Raw genomic sequence first — 23,817 nt, 5'->3', positions numbered from 1 at the left:
AAATGCCCTCATTTAAAATAATAGAAACGGTTAAATAGATCAACTGCCCCTAGAAGAACCTTTAACACGTGGTGAGAGAATGGTGTTGGTGACACTGCACTCAGCTGACCACTGGTGTAACCTGATCACAAAACTCAACTCTAGAATGTCATGGCCAGTTGACACTAACATCCAGTTTGACAGAGGATGAGTGTAATGGTTAAATGACAAATCTTCATGAAATGTGATGGCTTAAAGCTGAAATCAATCATTTTCATATGAGCAATACTGCTTTGTAATGACTGTCAATACACAAGGTTAAGAGCAGTACAGAACTGTCATTCAATACTTTAATTTAAATTATGAAAATGTGTTTACTTGCAAACATTCTCTTTTTTGACAGCGGCAGTGCAGATAACAGAAAAGTGATTGCTAAGAAGGAAACAAAAATGACGGGAGAAAAAACAGATCATATCTGCATGTTAGACCATCACTCAAAGACGGTCTAATGAGGCAAGGCTGCCTAATTATATGAAAAATAAAATGGTTTGTGTTTTGTGATACACGCAGACAGACAGGGAGGTGTTTTAGAAGAGATCAGAGAGTAGAGATCAAAACACCAACAACAACAAAAAGGGAAACTTTGCCTGTGCGCCTGCAGCTTCTCTGGATTGTGTGTAAACCGGCGCAGCAGGAGGGCTTTACTGATGGAGAAAGACTGAGGTAAATACGGCTCATCCTTAGGCTTAACTAGTCAGGTCATAGTGTGAGAGAGAGAGAGAGGGAGAGGGAGGGGTGGAGAAAGAAAGGTGTAACGTGACACTGCAGTGCAACACTCCACCTGCCTGGTTTTAAATTAGATATCAGCTGATTTACAGGACGAAGTAAAATATCACCACTTTAGAAGAGCTGTTGGTTCATTGTGGGTCATGGTAAATAGTCCCATACCCTTTAACACCCATATTCATTAACAATATGATTAGACCATATGATATCAATGAATTCCCCCGGTTTTGGGATCAAGGAAGGAAGTCTATCCATCTATCTATTTGCAGCACATTTTCTACAAAACATTGTCATACAATTTCAGTATTATAATGACCCATTGCTATGTAGCCTATGGGAGGCCAGGGATCGAACCCCTGACCTCAGGTGCGGGCGTGCAGGGAGGGAGAAGGATGTAAGCAAATTCACAAAAAGAGATCATGTGGAGGAGCCACGATGTGTGTGTACAATGTGAGAGACCTGCTGGTTTAATAGAGTGTAAATGTTGTGATGTTATGACGGCTGTAAAAAACAATGATGGTGAAATTAAAGAAGCAGCATGCGGCTGTTGCAGGAGAGAAAACGTGTTGTCAGACGATAGACGTGTTTGCACTGGATCACTTTATTTGTTTACCGTCGACATAGATGAAAAATAAAAGTACATTTTGTTTATAGTGTTTTTTTGTGATGTTTGACAGGCTGATGCCACATCTATTGCAATTAAGTCAAGAAATCTGTTTCATATAAATGTCCATGTTTTTGGAAAGCATATCTGGCAAATGCCCGAGTCTCTGGGTTGCAGAGTGTGGCTCAAGCCTTCATTCAAACTATACAAACACACACCACAAAAACATCTATAATCTAACTAACTAACTAACTCTGTAGTAAACGGCCTCTATATTAGCCACTGAGCATCTCTAGCTGCACCTAGATAAATGATCACATGAGGTTTAAATGACTCAGTATCAACAAGCTTCAATCACAGCCGTCCCAAAAGAGTTGAAAGACGAACAGATACCGGAAGCATAAAAAAGTTTGATGGTTCGACGCTTAATGATCTCCCGGAGGGCACAGTTGGCAATAAAGAAAAAACTAGGAGATACTCTTGGTTAAATGTTGATAAGGAGGAGCGTTTATCAGCTAAAGTCAAAAGTCTTACACCAACACCTTCTGGGAAGAATCCATGAATCCACTTTGACGATGGGAGCTCAACATGTTGGTAAGTGAGACTCACAGATTTGTTGAATAAGACTTGAAAATACTTCACAGTTTAATTCATAATCATGCAAAGTAGAGGGCTTGACATTTAGCAATACGCTCCACATCTAGAACTAGTTCTGCAGAATGTTTTCTTACTGCAACCACAGCTCAATCATGTGTGTGTGCAAAATACACGGAAGGGAAATGAGAAAAAAAAATGACATGATTGTGATTAATTTCCAGTGGAACGTGTGCTTGTTATGGAAATGGTTTGAATTCAGCTCACTTGAATTACTGTGTTTTACCGTTCATTACTTCAGTGATTATTGAGCACATTAAACACAACTTACATCATAAGTTTACCAATTCTTGCAATCCACCAGGCTCCAGATAACTTAACATTTTGCTGGTTGGTCCCAGACGCACAGGAAAGAGCTCTACTGGAAACACCCTGCTGGGCCGGGGCCAGGCTTTTTGACACCAGAGGAGGAACCAGCACCGCTGCCAGCTCCATCACTGCTGGACATGTCTGTGGGGAGTGTTGAACTACTGTGTGGGCCTTTAGGGCCTCATGTTGTTCTGATAGTAATCCCTTTGCTGGATTATACTCATCCTAAGAGGAGAGTAGTGGAGAAAAGGACAAAGATCCTGACCTCTGCCGTGTGGAGACACACACAATGGTGTTGTTCACCTGTGGAGACAGACTGAGGAGAGGCAAGAGTCAGGAGGCCGTCCTTTGTTCTGGCTAATGTATGAGTGTCGCTATCAATGTCGATATTGGATAACAAGACAGCCGCCATTGCTCACAAAGAAGCAGGAAGTGAAGGGAGGCAGGCAAAACACAAGAGGAGAGCTGGTGGAGGACAGATGACGAGTAGGTGGGAGGGGAGCAGGAGCAAGTGAGAGAGCTGCTTGATAGAGTGGAGGACATGTTGCAGGAGAACAGGGCGCATGGATCTTCTCTCTTCATATAGTATCAAAGACTGGAGGAGGAATGGAGCCGCAGAGAGCGGCAGCTGAGAGCTCAGCTGGAGGCAGAGACCGACTTTGGAAGTGTGACAAGGAAACAAAAGACGGCAGCGGAGGCGAAGATTTAACGTGGAACAAGAGAAAGAGCAGAGGTTGGAGACAGAAGGAAAGGAGTGGAGAGGTAGCCTGAGGAAAGAGCTAAAGAATGAGGAGGAATGTGTGAGGTGGAAGCTAAAGAGAGAGCAAGATAAAAAAAAAAAGGACAGAGGGAAGGTGGAGCTTAAGAGACAGAGCTGTGAGGGGGGATTGTGAGGATAGGGGAGAGAGTCGAGTAATAATGGAGGAGTGCACTGAAGTGAAAACTCAAATGATGGCTCAATGTCGACCAAATGGGGGTCAAAGATCGGCCCCTTGGTCGAATCAGAAGACTTTCCTGAAGTGAGAGTGACCACATTCATTCATTTTAGCTCAAGTTTGTGACATTGAGGTTTCTAGAGCGACACATTCATGTTGCTACACACACGTCTATAGACTCGGCATAAAAGTGTGTGCAGATGGTTTGATGATGGACTTTATGGAACCCAAAAACTGGGATTGATCAAAAACGGTCAACTTGGGTCTTTTCCATATAAAAAAATAAAGAAAAATTTTGTCTATTACATGTAATCTGTCATATGCTACCAACAAATAAATAATGGCCTCATTGTTTCGTGTCTTGTGGCTTCAATTGTGACTGTTCTGCTCTGTAGTGAATCTGCTGTAGGAGAGATTGACTTAAATGCTGCTATAATTGCTATTATTGTGTGAAACATTGTGTCATCCCAGACCTCAGCATCATCTCTAATTATGTACGTACGTTACCAAACACCGGGGATGCTTATGACATGTGAGACACTGCACCACTCTCCCATAGTTAAGTAATTAAATCTAATATTCTTTCTCTGGGAAAGGACAAATAGGAATCGGCTTTCTAAATTTGTAAAGTGAGACAATCACTGACACTGCATGCAGGTTTTTTTTTTTTTATGGCGGAGGGACATGTGGTCCGCCAACCGTTTCATTACATCGGAGCAAATTGTCAATTGGCTTCAGGGGAATTGCCGTCTCTCTCAGCTGACACAGACAGTTAATCCTTATTTCTGGCTCACAGTCATGATGCCATGCAAGGTCGTTCATGTAGTAACCGGTGAGGTCAGTCTCAGACTGGGACACTGGACGGAGGCGGAAAAGCCTGTTTTCAAATGCACAAATCTCCTGATCCCTAATGTTAGAACAGTTATGTCACATTTAACCGTAACTATGAAAATATCAAAATTACTTCATGCTCTAAGCTTCACCTTTTTGGAGTGACTTTGGAGTTTCCAGCACAGTATTGTCAGCCACAGCAGGGCTTCCACAGAGAAGAAAGTCAGTAAGCATTACCCAGCATCACACTAGTCCAGACTAGTGTTTGCTGTAATTAGATGTGTAAAGGCACAGTGACACTAATTTGCTGCGAAAAGCCTTCTGTACATGTCCATACCTGAGCCTCTGAGAAATACAGTATGCACAAATGGCTCGACAGCTACCCAGCACTACGCCAGATGCTTTCATCTTTTACTTCCTCCGTCTTTATCCTGCAGCAGCTCTCAGAAAAGTTGTTTATAATCAAATCCTACAGACTTTGTAAAGGTTGCTGTGTGCAGCCGAATTCAACGACACACTTGAACACAGCAAATGCTAAAGACTCTGAAAACAAATGTCGGCTGCTTCAAACACAAAAAGCGAGTTATTTTACAGTTGAATCGAATCAAATGCGATTAAGGGCCTGGTCATACTTAATTCATTCTGTGGAGAGGTAATTCCCCTTTTTCCACATGTGCATACAAGCCTGCAGTTCCGTTCATACTCAAACAATATAGCATTCCACTCATTCGTCTCATAATCTGTTCCGGTAGCTGCGGTTTCTCACCAGGGAAATCATCTGCATTTGTGTTGTCTTGTATTGTTTGAGCGCTGAGATGTACATGTGTGGGTACATGGTAGACATTCTTCATACAACCTCAAGCAAGTTTCCATGGTTACCCTTTTTCTTTCGTTGTCTCTGTGCCCACTAACATGACGGGAAAGTGTTGTGCTACAGGGAGCAAACTAGAAGTGTGTTCAGATTCATCCGTGTAGGGTCTGTGTGGACCAACGTGGAAATGGGCAGATGGTGATTTACATCACAAGGACCCGAGCAGACCTTTTCACACCCGTATGACGTGGCCCTTAAGTGACGTCACCTTGCATTGTGGGCTATGTGGGTGTTAAGTTCTTCTTGTCGTGCATCTGCAGCACTGACCGTGGCATCTGACAATGTTATGGAAGAACAACGCTGAATCGAATGCTTCATTGATCGAGATGAAATGGGAAATTAGCTGTGGATCTTTTTATTTTTAGGAAATTTCAGCACCTTTTGAAGCACCTAAGAAAATTCTGAGCTCTCTCAGTAACGCCATTATCGCCCAATGTTAAAATACAGTGGTGTAAATAGGCCGAGCAAAGTCAGCTACGGACTTTACACAACACTGCGTGATTTAATGCAATCTAGGCTTGTATTAGGAACAGCTGAATGAGCTGTTGTATGACCCACGTGTCTTATGTAATAACACACATTAGCACTGATAAATAAAGAGAACTAGTGAAGTGTGAAAGTGTAGGGAATATCCATCTTGCATTATAGTGGATTTCCTCTTCAAACGACAAACTAAAGGTGTATGAAGTAAGACGTTCCTTTCACCTCATCTGGCAATACAACACAGAGACGCCTGCACGCTGCTGCTGCTATGAGACAACTGCCAAACAATCTGATTTATTTACTTGAGTTAAAAATGCAATATTTCAAAGTAAATAATTATTTGTAATTAACGTTTTATAGCAAAATGTCCACATTAAAGCATGAACATGTCCACATTACACAGTGTACTGTATTTCTTATTATTTTCTTTACGTCGCATGCTTGTTTCCAGGAAACGCTGCATTATCACAAGACACTCGTGACGACAACTGCAGCGTGACTCTGCGTGACTCTGTGACCCACTGAACCACATACTGTATGCGGCCCGCTTCAACTTAAACAAGGTATGTCATGTATGTGACCTAGTTTGCACACAACGGACAAACCAAACACTAACCGATTGTGCCGCGTCAGCAGGGAAACAAAGTCAAGTATGTTGTGTATGTTGTGTGTTCTGCCTTGTTTTTAGTTATCTGACACATTTAAATGCTTTTTAATCGTTTGTCTGCGTCGTAGAACTGTTATGGACATACGTTTGAACAGCTTGTTTGGGTATGGCATACTAGGGGTGGCATGATACCACTTTTTTGTGTCCAATACGGATACCTGTATCACAAACTAGATTATGTGCCGTATTATTCTTATTCTTCTCTCATAAGGAAGACATTTAAAAAAAGGCTTATTTTTTTTCATTTCACAATCAAATGCTTTTGCTGATCTGTCTGTGCATAGTGAAGCATGCGATATATAGGACTTTTTGGATTGTGTCGGATTTGACATTATCATCTGTCCAATATGTATTGGCTCATCCTTATATACTCTAGTACAGTTTGCATTATGATCCAAATAGCTTCTGAGTAATGCAGAAGAAAAAAACACCCACATAGTACGTTGCCGTTGGGCAAAGTCTGCGTTTGGGTCATAACACGAACTATCTAATGGACCATACACTGAAGGCAACAACACTAACATGTTTATCTTTACACCTTGGTGGATGTTTGCACATTCAAATAACTTAATTAAAAGAAAACTTTTAGAAAAAGGCTTGCGAGGGGACACGGTAACACATTTCTGACACGTCTCCCTTTTACTCATTCACCTTCCCTTCTTTTCCGCTCATTGACAAGTCATTCATTATTTCACATAAATAACCACCGAGGTGACACAACTGCAATGCAGCTACATACAGTTCTCTGTCTATAATGATTTACTGCAAGTGACTTCCTCTTCTCGATGTCCTTACTGCATAATAGGCATTCATCACACACACACACACACACACACACACACACACACACACACACACACACACACACACACACACACACACACACACACACACCAATTTAAAGCACAGTGATAAGATTCTGTCACGATCAGTTCCTGAAAAGAAGCGACGATACACGTAAATGCAAAGTGAGCGATGAAGTGGAGGGTAGAGAATGAAATCAGATCTATACACCATGATAAAAAGTCAAAACAAAGTCTAAACCAAAACTTAAAGGGCCATTGTGTTAAAAAAAAAAATGTGTTTAATCTAATCTGATAAAACTAAGGTGTACTGAAATGAATCTCTCTCCACACTTTTCCTCTCCCCCTCTTTGCCATTCGATGGGTTATGCATCAGGTTAATTGGACGGAGCCTCATCTTTTTATTTGCATAAATGCACACTCCTAATTTTGGGCATGCTGTAGGAACATATAGCACAAGATGACAGCCTCTCTAAAGCAAGGCCCCTTGTCAAAGTCCAAATAAAAGCCTTACTAAGGCTAAAAGTACCAATCAGTATTTATTTTAAGAGATTACACATTTAAATAAATAAATTGTGGTTGGTTCATTCAATGTCCTATGATATCTGATAAAACCCTCCTAAATGCTCCACACTGGACCTTTTAAATGACTTTAAAGAACAGTAGTTGGAGTGTGTGACTGAGGACATGGCAGCAGTGTGGGATCAGACTGGAGAGCAGCAGCAGTAGCTGCCCGGGCACAGAGCCCAGCCGGGAGAGAGGGGGGGGCGATGGGGCAATGTTATTTAAACAGATAAATGGAGATAAAGGTTAAGTCCACCCTAATATGTTTTCTTTTTAAAATGATCTCTGTCCAGACTAGCGTTTTAACTCGGTATCAGAGATAATCTCTGCGCATCGTGCTGCACATCACTGGTCTCTAAAAAAGACAAGCATTATTATGTGAAACGTGTCCAAACACATGCACATGCTGTGTTTTAAATAAAAATTCACACTTTTTCCAAAGAAACTGGCAAAAATATTGTCCTATTGCACAGTGTAACGTCCTCCAACTCAAATACAGCTGCGTCAATAATGGTGTTCTTTCTAGCATATGGGTAAAAATACATCCTTGGTACTTTGAAGGTTTTTCTTTTAATCTTACCCTGCAGTGGGTAGATTGTAAAAATGAGCTTAAATGCATTGTGCAGGATCAACCTCACTGCAGCCTTCATCCCTGTGCCATTGCACATTCATTCATTTATTACAAGATACAATATTTTTCTTTCTTTTATTTAATTATCTCTAAAAGGACTAATAAGGGATTCCATCACAGGTCTAAGATATCCATTGAGACTTTGGCCTTTGGCCACAACTAACTTTCCAGGTTGTGGGTAACTTACGGCAACATACATTATGTCACAATTTCTGAAAGTTTGCACTTTAAAACAGTTACTCACACACAACACATCTATTGTGAAAGACATGATAAAAGTGTCTTAAACTGAAAGAAACTCAACAGTGTGTTCTTGCTTCATTCTGTTTGGAAAGAGCAAAAACAGCCACATGTTAAGAAACATAGGTAAATGTGACAAGAGGCCTAACTATAGACATTGATAAAAAAGCATAATGCTTGTCCACAGAGCTTTGCAAAGATCTGCTGAAACCTGATTTCTGTAAATGTCACATTTCTGTAATTCTTTGTAACTGCTGTGGGAAAACCCCAGTTTCTTGGCCACGAGTACGTGTAAGCTGGGTTTCTAGTCAGTTTACTTCCATGTGTACATAATAAAAACTAAAAATAAATGCTATGGCAACTGTATAGTGTCACTATAACATTCAAAATGAAAAGTCAAAAATAAGTATTCACATGAAGAGAAGATAGAATGAGAGTGAGGACATATCTTTATGTAACTCACTACTCCTTACATGGTTCCAGGAGTTACCCGTGTATCAAAGGTGGGAAACATGGGAGTTTCTAGATCTTTCAACTTTCCATCATAAAAACTGTTCAGTGAAGGTTTTTCGAGGACATTTAAAAAGCCATTGCATCATTGCTCCGTCCTGTGTTTCAAGGGACAGAATTCCTGAATGCTTGTGATAAAATAAAAAAAATAAAAAAACCTGAGTGAAGTTGTGAGAAGTGTTGTTGTGGAAACGGTGCTACATGTCTTTAGCGGGAACAGATGGATGTAATTCAGTGCGAGTTCACAGACTTGACTTGAGTTCCCCTTCGCGCGTCGAACCGCATTCAGGAAACAGAAAGTGAGTGACTGACAGTAATTGAATGGATTGTTGTGCAGTGACAGTTTTCATTAACAAATCGGGAAAATCCACTCTGAGCCATGAAAATAACTGAAGACGTTAGAAAAACACAGTTGAATAAATTGGTCTTATTCACAGTGGGAAATGGAGAGAGACAGAGCTGAGAGACTTTTCAATATGTCTGAATCCATGAGCAGACACAAAGGATTCCAGCCTGTGGGTAAATTGCAAATATCAGGAGGCCGAATTGAACAGTTGATTAGAGAGCAGTGTTACAGTTCCCTGAACAAAGAGTGAAGGAGATGAAGATTGAGGAGGATTACCTCGCTTTTCATTCATTACTGCGCTCATTCATTACATGAGAGAGGACGTGTGGATCTGCCCACTCGGTGGATTTAATCAATGAAAACAATGACTTTCTGAATCACTGGTCATCAAACACTTTCTATTAGTTTTTCCCCTCTTCCCCCCCACAAAAAAACACTTGTGTGTGACCATTAGAGTCTATTCTACGATGGTGTAAAATGTGGGATTTATGGGTCGCTAAAAAAAAAAATTACTGTTGACCTTTCAAAACTGATAGCTCTTTAACAGCTTTTCTTGCTCACATAAATTTCTCTGACTCTCCATTGGGCGCTCTGTCATGATGGCTGCAAAGCAATCTTCCGACTTGCTGATGTTTTCAGTGCATTTTTGGAAGTTAACAATCAAATAAAGTCTCCAAAAGAATGTCCTACATGTACAAACAACAAAGCATGAATATCCAATACATTAAAGGTGTCATATTACACCCTATTTGTCCAAGTTAACCTAGTTCCCTGGTGTCCTAATGGTTTTGGTCAAAATACCAGGATGAAGCACCACAGCAGTTCAATCACCCTGTTCAGAACGCTCTGTTTAGTAGTATCTCTTTAGGTCCACCTTAAAAAAAAAGTAAAACGAAACTTAAGGGACAGGAAATGACATCAGCCACAGAGGCTACTGGGAGCTAACAACAGTTAGCATTTGGAAAAGTGATCATTTGCAGGCTCTAGCAGGCACATTGCTGTCATATACAGTAAACATGTATCCACTGGACCGATAAATCCTCTGAGGCTGGAAGTTTGTGTAGAACTCTGTGCTGCACTGTGGAGCCAAGAATAGAACTTTTCGCAAACTTCCAGTTTTCGGATGCCGGACAAAGCAGAGCAATTCCAGGAATTTTGCGCATTGACGTCCCAGTGAGCGCGGAAGTCAACATCGTGTGTTTCATCTCCTGTACTTAGACTGAGGAGGACGACAAAAACATGAGTGAGTCATCTTTGGCGACTGATAGGACCTCCAGAGTCCCAAATATAAGGAGTGAAATGATTAAAAAGTAGATTTTGCATAATATGACTTAAAACCACTATATCTGCCCCAAGAGAGGCAACTTAAATGGAGAAACGGATTTCTCTGTCTCAAATTGCACAGTGTCAAATCAGTTTCATATTAAACAAATAGAACTAATAACAAGGCCTTTATCACACATAATGCACAGGCTGTAGTACAGTAATGATTTAGTCAATTGTAAAAACGGTATGCGACAACTCCCAGGAGTTCAGATCCATTTTTATCAAATGACCTTATTCTCCTGCTCAGTCATTGGAGTGTCAGTGTAGCAGCTTTTTCATAAACATGCCAGTGTACATACACGGTGAAAATAGAGTAGCTGGATATACAAATAAATGAGTTTCTGCCGTGCTAAGACTCTTCCTGAAGTTTTAGTTATTTATTCGACAACAAAAGGACTTGGTGTAAAAATATCTTCTTGACAGCTGGTAACTAAGCTCGCAGTCCTGGCACCGTGAGGCAGCAGCAGACGAGCAGAAAGTAGATTTGGTGTTACACGTGCACGAGGACAGTTAAAGCAGGTTTGGCAAAGAGAAACAAAAGCATACTGTGCGCTAAACACAAAAAAAGGCCTTTTCGTGAGGTGTATTTGTGCAAAAGAATAGACTGCATGACCGTTAATACACCGTATCTCACACTACAGTGCAACCTCAAAGCGACGTTATGGACGTGAACTCTCACAGAAATAAAGATATACGTATTTGGTTCTGAGGTTTGAATGAATGATGGAAAGTGAAATAGCTGTCAATGTAGACAAACTGAAAATATTACTGTAACACGTCATGTAACTTATGTTTCTAAAAATGGTCGTAAAGTGTAAGGAAGTCATTACAATATATACATATAATATAATATAAGAGGTTCCAGTTCATCAGTGACAGAAATAACACACTCCTAAATATAATGTAGTGCATATTGTCTTGTGTAAAACATCCACATTCAGCTTTTAATATCTGCAAGGCATTGACGTGAAGGTGTTGGCAGTTCTGGTTGCTATAGAGACGGTTATATGTGTGAATCACTATTGTCACAGCCCCGCTGGTTTCCTGGACAAGATGTAAATTGAACCCGTAGTTGCAGTAGATTAAAGAAGATTAATGTCAAATACTTGTGTTAGTGCTCATTAGCGAGGGCGGGTGCACGTTGCTTTTAGCGTCTGGGTGCTTGTAAAAGGTGGAACGGATCGATAAAAGCACACTGGTGGAATAAAAAAAGAGTAGAAAATGAGAGAGGCAGGAAAAAAGAGAGTGTGTAGTGTTTGTGGAGTCACAGAGTCACTCAAATCATACTAAAGGAAAAGGGTTTCGCAGAAACGGGGACAGAATGAACCGAGCCGGGGGAAAGAAAGGGAAATAAAACAAACAGACAACTTAGTGACTTTGTTGCTATATTTAGCGACTCAACAGAAAAAAGCAGTTGTTGGGACTTTCTGGCACAATCCTAACTTATTTCCGAGAAGTGAGCTTCGTCTAACTGTATTTACTGTGGGCAGAGAGAGAGTTGGTCTGACTGTAGACACAGTGACCACACAGACAACACAGAGTCACAGACGAGCTCAAATAATGGCTGCGTCTGCACGAGGCTACAACACTAATCCATAAACCAGCACACGTTCCTTCACCTTCTTCAGCACCCCAGTTTCACTTCTGCCTCTCTCTCAATTTCCAGTCGTTAGTTAGGAAACTTAACAAGGCGGGAATGTGGATGTGAACGGCCATAAGAACTTTTAACTTTTTTGCTCGTGGCTGAAATTTAAAGACGCCACCAAATCGTCCCTATGTCTGTTCATTTGATTTTGTTGAAAATAAAAAAAAATAAACCCACAGGAGACCATCCAGAGAAGTGGTTTGGTTATGAAACTTTAAAGGTGGCGTCATTAACCACAGGAGAAACCACAGCTGATGATGATTGAGTGTAGTAAGCGGACTGAGTTGGTGTCCAAAGCAACAGTTGACATCCATCCATTATCCCATTATCTACCGCTTTATCGTCTACAGGAGGTGCTGTGCCTATCTCGGCTGACATTGGGCGGTTCGCCAGCGCAGGGCCACATATAGAGACAAACAACCATTCACTCACACTCACACCTACGGTCAAATTAGAGTGACCAATTCACCTAATCCCCATATCACATGTGAGACTGTGAGAGGAAGCCGGAGAACCAAGAGAAAACCCACGCACACAGGGGGGGACCTGCAAACTCCTTGCAGAAAGTTGTTCCGAAGTTGTTCCAAACAGGGCTCGAACCCAGGAACCCGGGTCTTCTTGCTGCAAAGGCAAGCGTGCTAACCACTACACCAACCGTGGGCCCTAACAGTTGACATAGTTACTTTTATTAATTCATTATTAAATGTCTTTCATTCAACCATCTACTCTGAGTGACAGCACAAAATAGTTTTGTCAAGTTATATGAGGCCACTTCCTCGTGTCACTCCACTTTTCATTTCACTTCCTTGTTTTATTTTGTCGACCTCCGCCAAGAGGTTTTCGCCGGAGTTTGTCTGTCTGTCTGTTTGCAACATAACTCGAAAAGTCGCAGACGGATTTGGATGACATTTTCATGAAATGTCCGCAATGGGACCAGGAACAAGTGATTATTTTGGGGGCGTGATCCGTAGAGGCTATCACTGTTTTTATCGCTATTTTGTTGAGGGCTGAGCTGCGTTGGCGGAGGTCTGTGCTCTCCGAGTGCTTTTCTAGTTGTGTTTTTGTGTATTCATCGCTGCAGCCGAATACATGATTATTTGCACAGTGACATGACGTCACTGCTGGAGCTTGGGGGTGTCGAGATCTTACGGCAGATGCAGATTAAGAAAACTAGGTTTCAGAGCAGCCAATCACAGACAGAGTGCTGTGCTTAGTGTGTCAAGTGTGAGGCTGCAGAGCACATTTTGTCAAGTCAAGAGGCATCCATCCATCCAAACAAGAACACTGAAGTTCAGGAGAATGTTTTCATGATGCTGCTTTCAATAGCTGGGGGGGAACTGTAAATCAGGCACTGTAGTGTCTGTAATGAGCTTTTTGTAGTTAAGAGCAGGTACAAACACAAACTGTTCTGTTAAAACTGCAGTAATCAGGATTGCCATTGTGGGATGACAGATCTCACAGGCTTGTTTCATGAGGAGACGTTCTCCCCATCTCTGAAACTCTCTGTCATTATTGACACATCTTTCCGCTAATCTGATCTTTCTCTAATTTAACCTCAGCAGGAGATGACCAACCAGAACATCGCTGAATCAAATGTGCGTTTTCTAGGCACTGGAAATCTAGGTTGTGTAGTGTAAGAAAAAAAAACAACAACAACACAGCATACAGTATACCTTTGTCATTGTGTGTCAGGCCAGTTATTAGCAGCTCCTTGCCAGAGCCCACACACTGTACAACCTGTCCAACACTTCAGGGGAACAAACAAAGAAAGAAAGGAAAAAGCTGCCCCACAGAGAGACCACACCGTGCACATGTGACAGTGGAGACCAGAGGGAGACAAATCAGGGAAGCATGAAAAGCAGAGTGGAGGCCATTAAGCCTGAGGCCAGCAGCTAAGTTAAGCTTGAGTAATAACCCACCAACCCACATACCACACAGCCAGCACTTGGTGTGAAACTCAAGCGTACAAACTTTCAGGCTCTCACTAGAAATGCAATCACTGCATCCCTTGGGAACATTTACTGTGTCATTCAAATACCGGTCGACTGACGTTTATAAAAATAATTACTTCACCCTAATCAAAGCATCTTCACACATAACGTATGTGACATCTAAACATCCATTCATCCAATCCGTTTTCTATCACTTATCCAAGGTCAGCTCGAGCTCAGAAGCCCAGATTTCAATGTTGCCAGTAGAAAGCAGATATTTCAAAATCTCAACAGAAAAATATCTTACTATCTTACTATCACTATCATGTCAAAACTGATAGTTATCCAAAAGTCTACCAGTCTAGAATAAAACTATGATAATCGGAAGAGAAATGGAAAAAAGAAAAGAAAAGCTAAATTTAGTTATGCACTTATAAGTTGATCTCAGAAATTATATGTCTCAAAATGTGTGTGCACAGAGCATCTTTACCCTTAAACCTTTGCTGCAATTAGAGCTGAAAAGGTTAATCGATTATTAATCGATTACTAAATTAATCGTCAACTATTTTGATAATCGATTAATCGGTTTTAAGCTTTTTTCATGATTAAAATAAAGTTTCTGATTGTTTAAGCTTCTTAAATGTGAATATTTTCTGGTTTCTTTGCTCCACATCATTAAATCATTAGATCATTAAAACTGAGTCATTTTGGGATGTGGACAAAACAAGACATGCGAGAAAATCGTTTGACAATCGCTGATCAACGTTTTTTTTTTTTTTTTTAACAATTTCTGACATTCTATGGACCAAACGATTAATAGAGAAAAATAATCGACAGATTAATCGATCACAAAAATAATTGTTAGTTGCGGCTCCAGTTGCATGATATTGAAGAAAATCATATTATTCACCATTTTCAAATATCAACTCCAGACAATGGCCAGACATTTGGATGTGTATGTTCTGGATGTGGTCCGCTTAAAACTTAAAATTTAAAACTTCACAACAGCAGGAGAACGTCCAGAACATTCAGGTGCTGGCTGGGTGGCAGGAGGTGGGACGATCACCCATTCACTCACGAGTCGAGCTTGGCTTTTCTTAAAATGGCAATTCAGTGTTTTATTTTCTGTCATGATATGTTTATGTAGTCGGTTTCATGGATTTCATCAACGGTGATGGAGGACAAAATTCCCACCCTGGGGTCACATTCACTCTCAGTGTTTGACTTTAAACACAGACTACACCAGCTGCTTCTCAGTGCCTGAACTTGCTGTTACCAAGTCGATAACAAAAACCAGCACATTACCTGCACTTAACTTCACAGGTATTATGTGCATGTGCTCTTCAGGCACAGTTAGAATGACTGTGACATTAGAATGACCCACCATAGGGAAGTTAACTAAACCGCGTTGCCTCCGGGTGCCAAGGCTCTCATGAAAACAAGCCAGTCATGAATGGATCTCAGTGTTGTGTGGCTTTGGTGAATGGCTGTCTGCATGCAGCAGCAGCAGGGGCAGCTGGTTTCAGTCAGATGTGGAGTGTATAAGCCCATGTGATGCAGACTAAACAGTAGGGCAGAGGGAGGGAGGTCAGAGTATCAAGGCGGCTTACAGGAGAGAGAAAAAAACTGGGTCACTCCTCGTTGACATGAGTGCTGGAATGTGAAGCTGGAATGAGCCGTGCAGTTGAGATTTTAACTGTGAAATGTGGATCATTCCGTTCCAACAAGATCTCAATGTTGGTATTAGCGTTTAGCGTTTCACGTTTCTTTCAGCTAATTTCTCAGTCCATGTGTTTGTCATTCTCCACAGTGTATTTCAAACATTAAAGGAGTCATATTATATCCTATTTCTCCAAGTTAACCTAGTTCCCTGGTGTCCTAATAAACATGTCTGTGACATGCTTTGGTCGAAAAATAGGATGAAGCACCACAGCAGTTCAATCACGCTGCCAAAACAGCCCTGTTCAGAACGCTCCGTTTAGTAGTACCTCTTTAGGTCCACCTTAAAAGTCCACCTTAAAAAAGGTAAAACGATACTTAAGGGACAGGAAATGACATCAGCCACAGAGACTACTGGGAGCTAACAGTGGTTAGCATTTGGAAAAGTGATAATTTGCAGGCTCTCGCCAGGCTCTCCGTCGCACATTGCCATGTATCTACTAGACAGATAAATCCTCTGAGGCTGGAAGTTTGTGTAGAACTCTGTGCTGCACTGTGGAGCCAAGAATAGAACTTTTCGCGGACTTCCAGTTTTCGGATGCCGTTGCCCTCGCCAGCACTCTCGCGTGTTTTACGGACAAAGCGGAGCTCCGCGAGACAACAATTCCAGGAATTTACCGCATTGTGACGTGTCAAGGAGTGCGGAAGTCAACATTGCGTGTTTTATCTCCTGTACTTTTATCTCCGGACTGAGGAGGACCACAAAAACATGAGTGAGTCATCTTTTTTCACACTTTGCCAATTGATAGGGCCTCCAGAGTCCTAAATATAAGGATTTAAATTATTAAAAAAGTCCATACGTCAATCACCCATAGGCACATGTTTGAGTTCTGTTTGTGTAGTTTGTGTAGAACTCTGTGCTGCACTGTGGAGCCAAGAATAGAACCTTTTACAGACTTTTGAAAAAAAATATTGTCATGCTGAGTCAGCCAGATTGTTCCTGACAATGTCTTGTCCCTCAAATTCCACCTTGCGTCCTTTGCTTCTTCCCTTCCCTAAGAAAAGCTAAAGTAACAACGTAACATTTGCTCTCGTCGAGGTAACGTCCATTTGTTGACATGCCAACAATACCAATGAACTCTGAAGCAGGACTCCTAATGTACATACAACCATGTCTTCAGACCAGGTACAGCAGCCTATTATATAGAATTATATACAAATATGACTACATTGTTTTATTTTATTTTTTTTCAATATATTAGAAGCAAATACAAAAAGAACAATAGTGCTTTAGTTTACGTAGCTTGTGTTTTCAACCTTGTGTTTGTTTGAATCACTTGATTTATGAATGAGACGGGAGAAGAGGACGAGATGACTTCAATTACGCAGCCTGACACACACAGCGAGCTCAAACACTCTACTATTACACTCACTCGTCCAACAGTAACACAACCAGGTCGCCCTCAGTCGAGTATCCCTCTGCTAGCCGAGTGCAAGCGAACACCGGCGAATGAAAACCAGGCCAATATTCTCCCTTGTCCAGCCTCTTATTCCCTCACTCTCCTTAACCCTCTTCAGTTTGTGTGCTGCCTCTGCCATGACATCCTCTCAACGAATGGTTCCACCTGTGTGTGTGTGTGTGTGTGTGTGTATGTTCTGGCCCGAAAAGCAGAATGAGCAGCTTTAGAACCCAGAGAAGAGAAGAGTGGGCAATATTTTCACTTAAATTTTAAACCAGTTCCATTTACTGGATTTATAATGTTTTCACATAAGTTGATAGGAAAGGCAACATTAAACTGCCAGATGTTCCAGTGAGTGATGGTTTGGTGTTGATGTGTGCATAAGAATGAGGAACAGAAAGAAGAGGGAGTGTCACATATTAGAGCTGAAGCTGGGGGCAATGGTACAATTACAGAGGCAAGACAAGAGAGAGGGAGATGTGCTTCAAGAGATGAAACAAGCCAAATGTTGTCTTGGCGACAAAGAGGTATCTGTTCATTAAATCCGATGAATTATTTACACCACATTTACAGCGAGACTGCAGTTTGAACCCTAGTCCTTTTTATGCTTTGCTGACACCGACTGCCTTTGTGTGATCTTAAAATGACCACAAGCGTGGAGTGCTGTTGGTTTTATTTTTCACTGGCGTGTGTAGTGTTACTGCAGGAATGGGAGCAATGATCTAAGGTGGTGTAAAGTGATGACCAAATGCTCCTGGTGCAGTGAGGCCCGAGCCTGAGTGATGAGAAAAACAAACAGTTTGTGGTGAGGAGACGCCACTCCTGTAAATCTCTTTCTAATACCCTGCAGTTATGTTCTTCCCCCACACAACAATAACTCACAAAGCATCCAATAGTCGCTTCTCATAGCAAGATGCTGTTAGATAAAGTCATTACTGGAATACCCAGAAGGATTTTTCACAACCAGACTCACTTACTCTCAAGCACACACAGCATAGGTTTATACATTACACATATTGAGCCTCACACACGAATTTTCAATTGACACACAAAACAATAACAATGAAATAACGCAGTGAGAAACGGGCGCATGACTCTACGTCTGTAATCTTGTTGACCACATGCAGCTGGTTTGTCATTCGCAGCCGCTCATACACTCACAGACGGGGAGCAATTATGACTCCATCCCCACTATCCATCCAGTCATCTGCAGGGCAGACGAGCCCATTCAGTTCCAAACTAATATTAAGTGGAGCCGGCACACGGACTGTAATCGCACACCGTTTGCCAACTCTGCAAAAAGCAGGTTGTTTACTTCACCTCTGAATGAAGTCTTGAGATATTAATCTTAGCACAGTAATGGGTTTGTATTCAGAGCAACAATAACCCAAGATGACCTCTCGGTTATAAATGTGCTAATGAGAGAATGTAATGAGTCTTGGTCCAAGTGGATTTCCCCCACCTGAGGCTTGTTTCTTAATAAAGCTCTGTGAGTATGTGTGTGTGAGTGTGTGCATGGTGTGTTTGTGTTTATTACTTCTGTTGTTTATGAGTTTTGGAAGAAATGCTATTTTAGACTGACTTTATGACTTCTTCTCAATTTATCTATTTAAAGGTCCAGTGTTTTTTTTCCTTCTTCCATTTGGCACCAATGGACAATAAAATAACTATTTTTAATTGCATTTATTTTTGAGTGGAGTGTGCAATCATCGGAGTGTATGAATTGGTGTTTTCATTACCAAAGAATGAACCTTTTATATTCAAAACAGGCATAAGTCTTCTCTCCAGAGGCTGCCATGTTGGACCACCATGTTTTTTTTAACGGATAAACTTAGCACCTTGTAAGCTTTAATGGTAACTGAAGGCTACCATAGGTTCTGCTAGGTGAGGTGAGAAATATGCAGCTGCAACATGCAACTTCATCGACAGGTTTACAGCAAGTTTGTGTCATCGAACACCACCCACCGTCAAGTATACCCAAACAGTGTTGCTCATTTGTAAGAGAAGTATTGCATACATCTGGTAGCTCTGCCGTTAGTCCGCATTTACCGAAGTTTTAAGAACCTAATGCTTTGCGCAGACAAACACGGATTAATATCACGTTAACCGTCTGGTTTGTACTTTATTTTGATATTTCTTGCTGCCTCTTTCTCATTTTTCTGTCAGCTACACCAATCGGTATGAGCCTTTCAACCGTCACTATCCCCCACTGCATTAAGCTTTGCTCATTTTCAACAGTCAAACCTCATTTCACAGCATGAAGTCTACTTGCTGGCAGGAATGGGGGCTTTGAAAAGGCCCAACCCTCTCTGTATTCTTCCAGGTTGCCCATCGCATGCCGTGAAATCTCTCAGATAGAAAACGGTTAAAGTAAGACGCAAAGTATGTGCTTTGAAGTAAACCTGAGAAAAGAGGTGTTTATGGGCAAGACTCTTTGCTCGACAGTCATCTTGGCAATGTCACTGGGATGAAAATAAAAAAAGACTAGACTTCTATGTAAATGCGTGAGAAGTGAGTCAAAACTGCATTAAGGTGCATTAAAGCCTGGTTTATTCTCCATCAAGTGTCACTTTCCTCTCATTTCCAGCACCACCAGAGTTTTCTTGTGTTGCAGGCACCATCATATTTTGTCATGCGTTATGTGTTTACTCACCATCTCCATGTACAGAGCCCGGTGAAAGTGTGCGAGTTCAATCTGGACCATCATGACCCGTCACTCACTCACTCAATCATTGTCTATTGCTTTGTCCTTCACATGAGGGTCACAGGGACACTGGAGCCAATCCCAGCTGACATAGGGCGAAAGGCGGAGTAAACCATGGGCAGGTCACCAGTCCTTTACAGGGCCAATGGATAGAGAGCAACAACTACAGTCAACTACAGTGCTCGACGCTCTGCCTGTCACTGTCGGGTCATAAATCTTATGACTGATCTTCAAATATTTGCAGTTCGTACATGGAGAGATTATTAAACATGCATCGAGGCAGTTTTTAACCCTTTAACACCCAGTGTATCGCTGACAACAAGTTTGAGCAAGAGCACTTTGCATTACTCTAACTATGCGACGGTTTCTGCTATTGGAAAAATTCCAACTGTAAGCTGAGAAGTTGCCAGTCAACGTGAGGTTATTGAGGTAATTTCAGTCGCAAAGGTTGGCGAATCAGTGACTTTGTCACCAAAGAGGAGAGAGTTGGAAAAATGCCTGTACATAGTTTCCTCATTTTGGACATTTAAACACCAAACACAAAATTTGGAGTTCATGTACAACTACAGTGTTTTTCTTCATTTTAAATGCATGATAGTGAAAGATATACTGGGAAAAATGGGTAAAAACACTTTTCTGTCCCTTTTATGGTTACGGTTTAAAAAAAAAAATTTTTTTTGAGGCTTCGTGTTAAAGGCTTAAACTTAAACAGATTTAAGATCAAAAAATCCAAATTAAAACTTGGACGAGTTGACCTCTTTTTGAGGTTCAAGAAAACAGGCTCTTAATATCATCTCCAGAGAGCGGTGAACTTCTAAGAAATGTGAGATGATCGGGGGGAAAAAAGGCAGCAGATGCAGCAAACTGCAGGATCTCTTTTCCCGCTTTCTGCGGGGGTAACAGACAAAACAAACCATGTTGTTGTATCAAATATCAACCATTCGGTTCTACAAACAGTAGGCCAAGGAGATGACTAGAGTCAGATCATAAGGCCTGTTTTCATAACACACACTTTCCCTTCCCAGCAGGTGTGTATCGGCACAAGTTTCCATGATGTGTGGCTAAGATCACTTCTAACATGCTCATCATAGAGCTGCTGTTTACTAGAGAAGAGAGAAAAAGGCTGCCTTTTACCTTTTAACACACACGTAGACGGATATTTTGTTTCCTAACATAATCCAAAGTTTCCTGGTGACAGCTCGCACCATATTCAAATATCTAAATCCCCAAAGCATGTAGAATAACATCCATATCCATCCATCCATTATCTACCATTTTATCCTCCACCAGAGGGTCGCGGGGGGTGCTGTGCCCATCTCAGCTGACATAGGGCAATAGGCGGGGTACACCCTGGACAGTTATAACATCCATATCGCTCTTTCTAAACTAATTTTCCTCTCGTATCCATTAAAATAATAATAAAAAAGTACACAGATGTAACAACCTCTTGAATGAGATTGTCAACTTACTGCAGAACAAACTCCTTTACTAACGAGCGAAAGCACAGAAAGAGAGCACAAACCTTGGTCATGGCTGCTCAGTTCTTACAGTGTCAATACAGCAAAATTTAATAGTTTCTCCTTGGGCTTAATCAATATTCCAAATTTCATTAAAATCCTTCATTCAGTTTTTTAGTTATGCAGCTCACGGACAGACAATAACAAAAAAACATAACCTTCTTGGTGGAGTTAATGATAGAAAGACCATGACCACTATAATAATGATAAATGTACTGCTCATATATAAACACTGACAGCACTAGATAAGAATTAAATGGCACTTCTCCCTTCTCACATAAAGTAATAAGGAAATCAAACATCAGGGGAAATTTGCACTTCAACATTTCGTCTGGAGGAGCCAGGGATCACAACATTTTGATTAGTGGTGGTGAGTTTGGTTCAAAACAGGTGTCAACAACATGTTTGCAGTTTGCAGTTACCTCAATTTCCAGGAGAAAACCTAAATAAAATGGACTCAGTTCATTGCCAAGGAAACAATTGTGAAACAAACAACAAACCAGGATACAAATGTCCACAATCTAACGTCTTAATACAGGGCGTCAGAACCATGATATTGCCAATTCACTGTCATTGCTCCACCTAACCCTAACCCTCACAACTCTAATACATGTAAATCATTTGATTTGGAGTTAGGGATATTTTTCCAAACTTGGTCTTCCAACCAAACTGAGGTTAGTTGTGAAATGCTGTTGTTGTTGGTTAGTGACTGCAGATACTACAGCAGAAGTGGATACAGTCCAAAAAAAGACTGGGCTTCCTATGTCTTGGGGGGGATCATGTAGTCGGCATGTATGTAAACAAACATAAGCAGTGAGTAGACCCCCTCCAGTGTGTTAAGCATACTTGTGTAGTCTTAGTGTGGTGCACTATACTCACGATCCAAGCCGTTGATGTACTTCATGGATATCTCACAATGTCCCCACACAGCGCTGACAATGGGATACAACTTCTTGCCCTTCAGCCCTCTAAATGCCACTCCTAGATACTGTCCGTCTACCATGAAGCTCAGGGTCCCTTCGTCCATGTCCAGAATCACGAGCAGAGAGTCCGGCGGCGTGAACGACTCCTCCGGCTCGAGAAAACACGGGTAAGATGGAAGCGAGCTGTGAGCCCGGTTCTTACTGTCATGATAGAGCCGGTTGCGTCCCAGATCCCAGCCCCAGGACTCGCAGTCTGACCCCACCAACGCCGTGTACCCGACAGAGTGTAACGGAGCTTCTGATGTTGCAACTCCAACTATTGCGTGGGTGCCTCGCTGCCGAGAGGGCCAGTGGATCTTCCACACGTGAAGACCTCTTGTGTATCCGACATGCCCGCGAATGCAGTCTGTGCTCTGAGCGACCGGGTGCCGGTGAAATGTCAATTTGTCTTCGTCTTTGATGAAAATGTTGAGCGAGCGGTCATCGGGGTTCCACGCGTGACGGTGCTGGGTCTCTGCTCCAGCGCATGGCATGTCCAGCAGGAGATCCAGCCTGGGAGGTTTGGAGAAATCCGGGCCTCTTAGCGCCGGGTGCTGCCGGCGATGAGCCAAGGGCCGATAAGACGGGGAGCCACCGCTTTCCCCGCGACTGTCGACCGATTTTATCCCACCAGAAATCTTCTGACCCATAGCTGTAGTGAAGGGGTTGGCAGAAGGAAGGGGGGAGGGCGGTGCTTGAGCAGGTGGGTGCTGTGCTGTGTGGAGCTTGATGTTACCTCATCAATGCGGTGGAGCTGTGAGAGAGTTGCTAACTGGTGGTGGTGGAGGGAGATGAAAGAGGAGGAGGAGGTGATGAATGAAAGATGCGTATGATCTGGTTTCATACCACATATGTCTTCAGGAAGACGGAGTGGGCGCCGCTCCTGTTGAGGAAAAAGAAGGAGAGAAAAAAAGATTAAATGTAGGTATTAACAGCTGCTACTTTTCAACAAACAATAGTCCCTGGGAATGAGCTGGAAAAAGAACAAGAGATGCACAGAACGATGATGATTAAAAGAGTACAGGGAGGAACAATGTTGCTTTTTATTGAAATAAACAATGAGCATAATGATGCACACACACACACACACATACACACACACATGCACGCTATACATATTCCCTCTGACTCATTCTACATCCTCCCAAAAAACTCACGCAACAATACCAGCACAAGCACGGAGCCAACCAAATATTCCCCAGTTGTGCAACACTGCTCATATTTGAAGCACTTGGGCACTCGCTCCTGTGCCATATTCTGCAAACTCAGTCAAAAAACAAACAAACAAACAAGACAACAGGAGAAAAACAAACACACACAGGTAATGATTGACCTCCAAATCTTTGTGATAAAAATGGTTTCAAAAGTTGATTTGACTTAAGCTCACTCTGAGTTTATAG

At 41.8% G+C, this 23,817-nt stretch overlaps 1 protein-coding gene and 1 pseudogene across 2 annotated transcripts in view; one reads left to right on the top strand and one right to left on the bottom strand.

Annotated features, from left to right (window-relative positions):
* The window catches only part of LOC310926979 (SPRY domain-containing SOCS box protein 4-like), a gene marked incomplete at its 5' end in the record, with an annotated part of 35,068 nt that extends 12,001 nt beyond the window's left edge, over positions 1 to 23,067 (bottom strand). The window contains one exon of the mRNA XM_083889210.1: positions 22,335 to 23,067. Coding sequence (XP_083745336.1) covers positions 22,335 to 23,067 — 733 coding nt within the window. The remainder of the gene's footprint in view (positions 1 to 22,334) is intronic.
* Positions 2,348 to 3,041, top strand: LOC310926662 (annotated as a pseudogene). Its single transcript has 2 exons — positions 2,348 to 2,471; positions 2,823 to 3,041. The product of its transcript is annotated as an uncharacterized misc_RNA (transcript).
* Positions 23,068 to 23,817: the final 750 nt, after the last annotated feature.

The sequence above is a fragment of the Microchirus variegatus genome, assembly GCF_963457635.1.
Source record: "Microchirus variegatus genome assembly, chromosome: 5".
Lineage (NCBI taxonomy): Eukaryota > Metazoa > Chordata > Actinopteri > Pleuronectiformes > Soleidae > Microchirus > Microchirus variegatus.
Note: the sequence above shows the minus strand (reverse complement) of the source record. Positions and strands in the feature narration are given on the sequence as shown.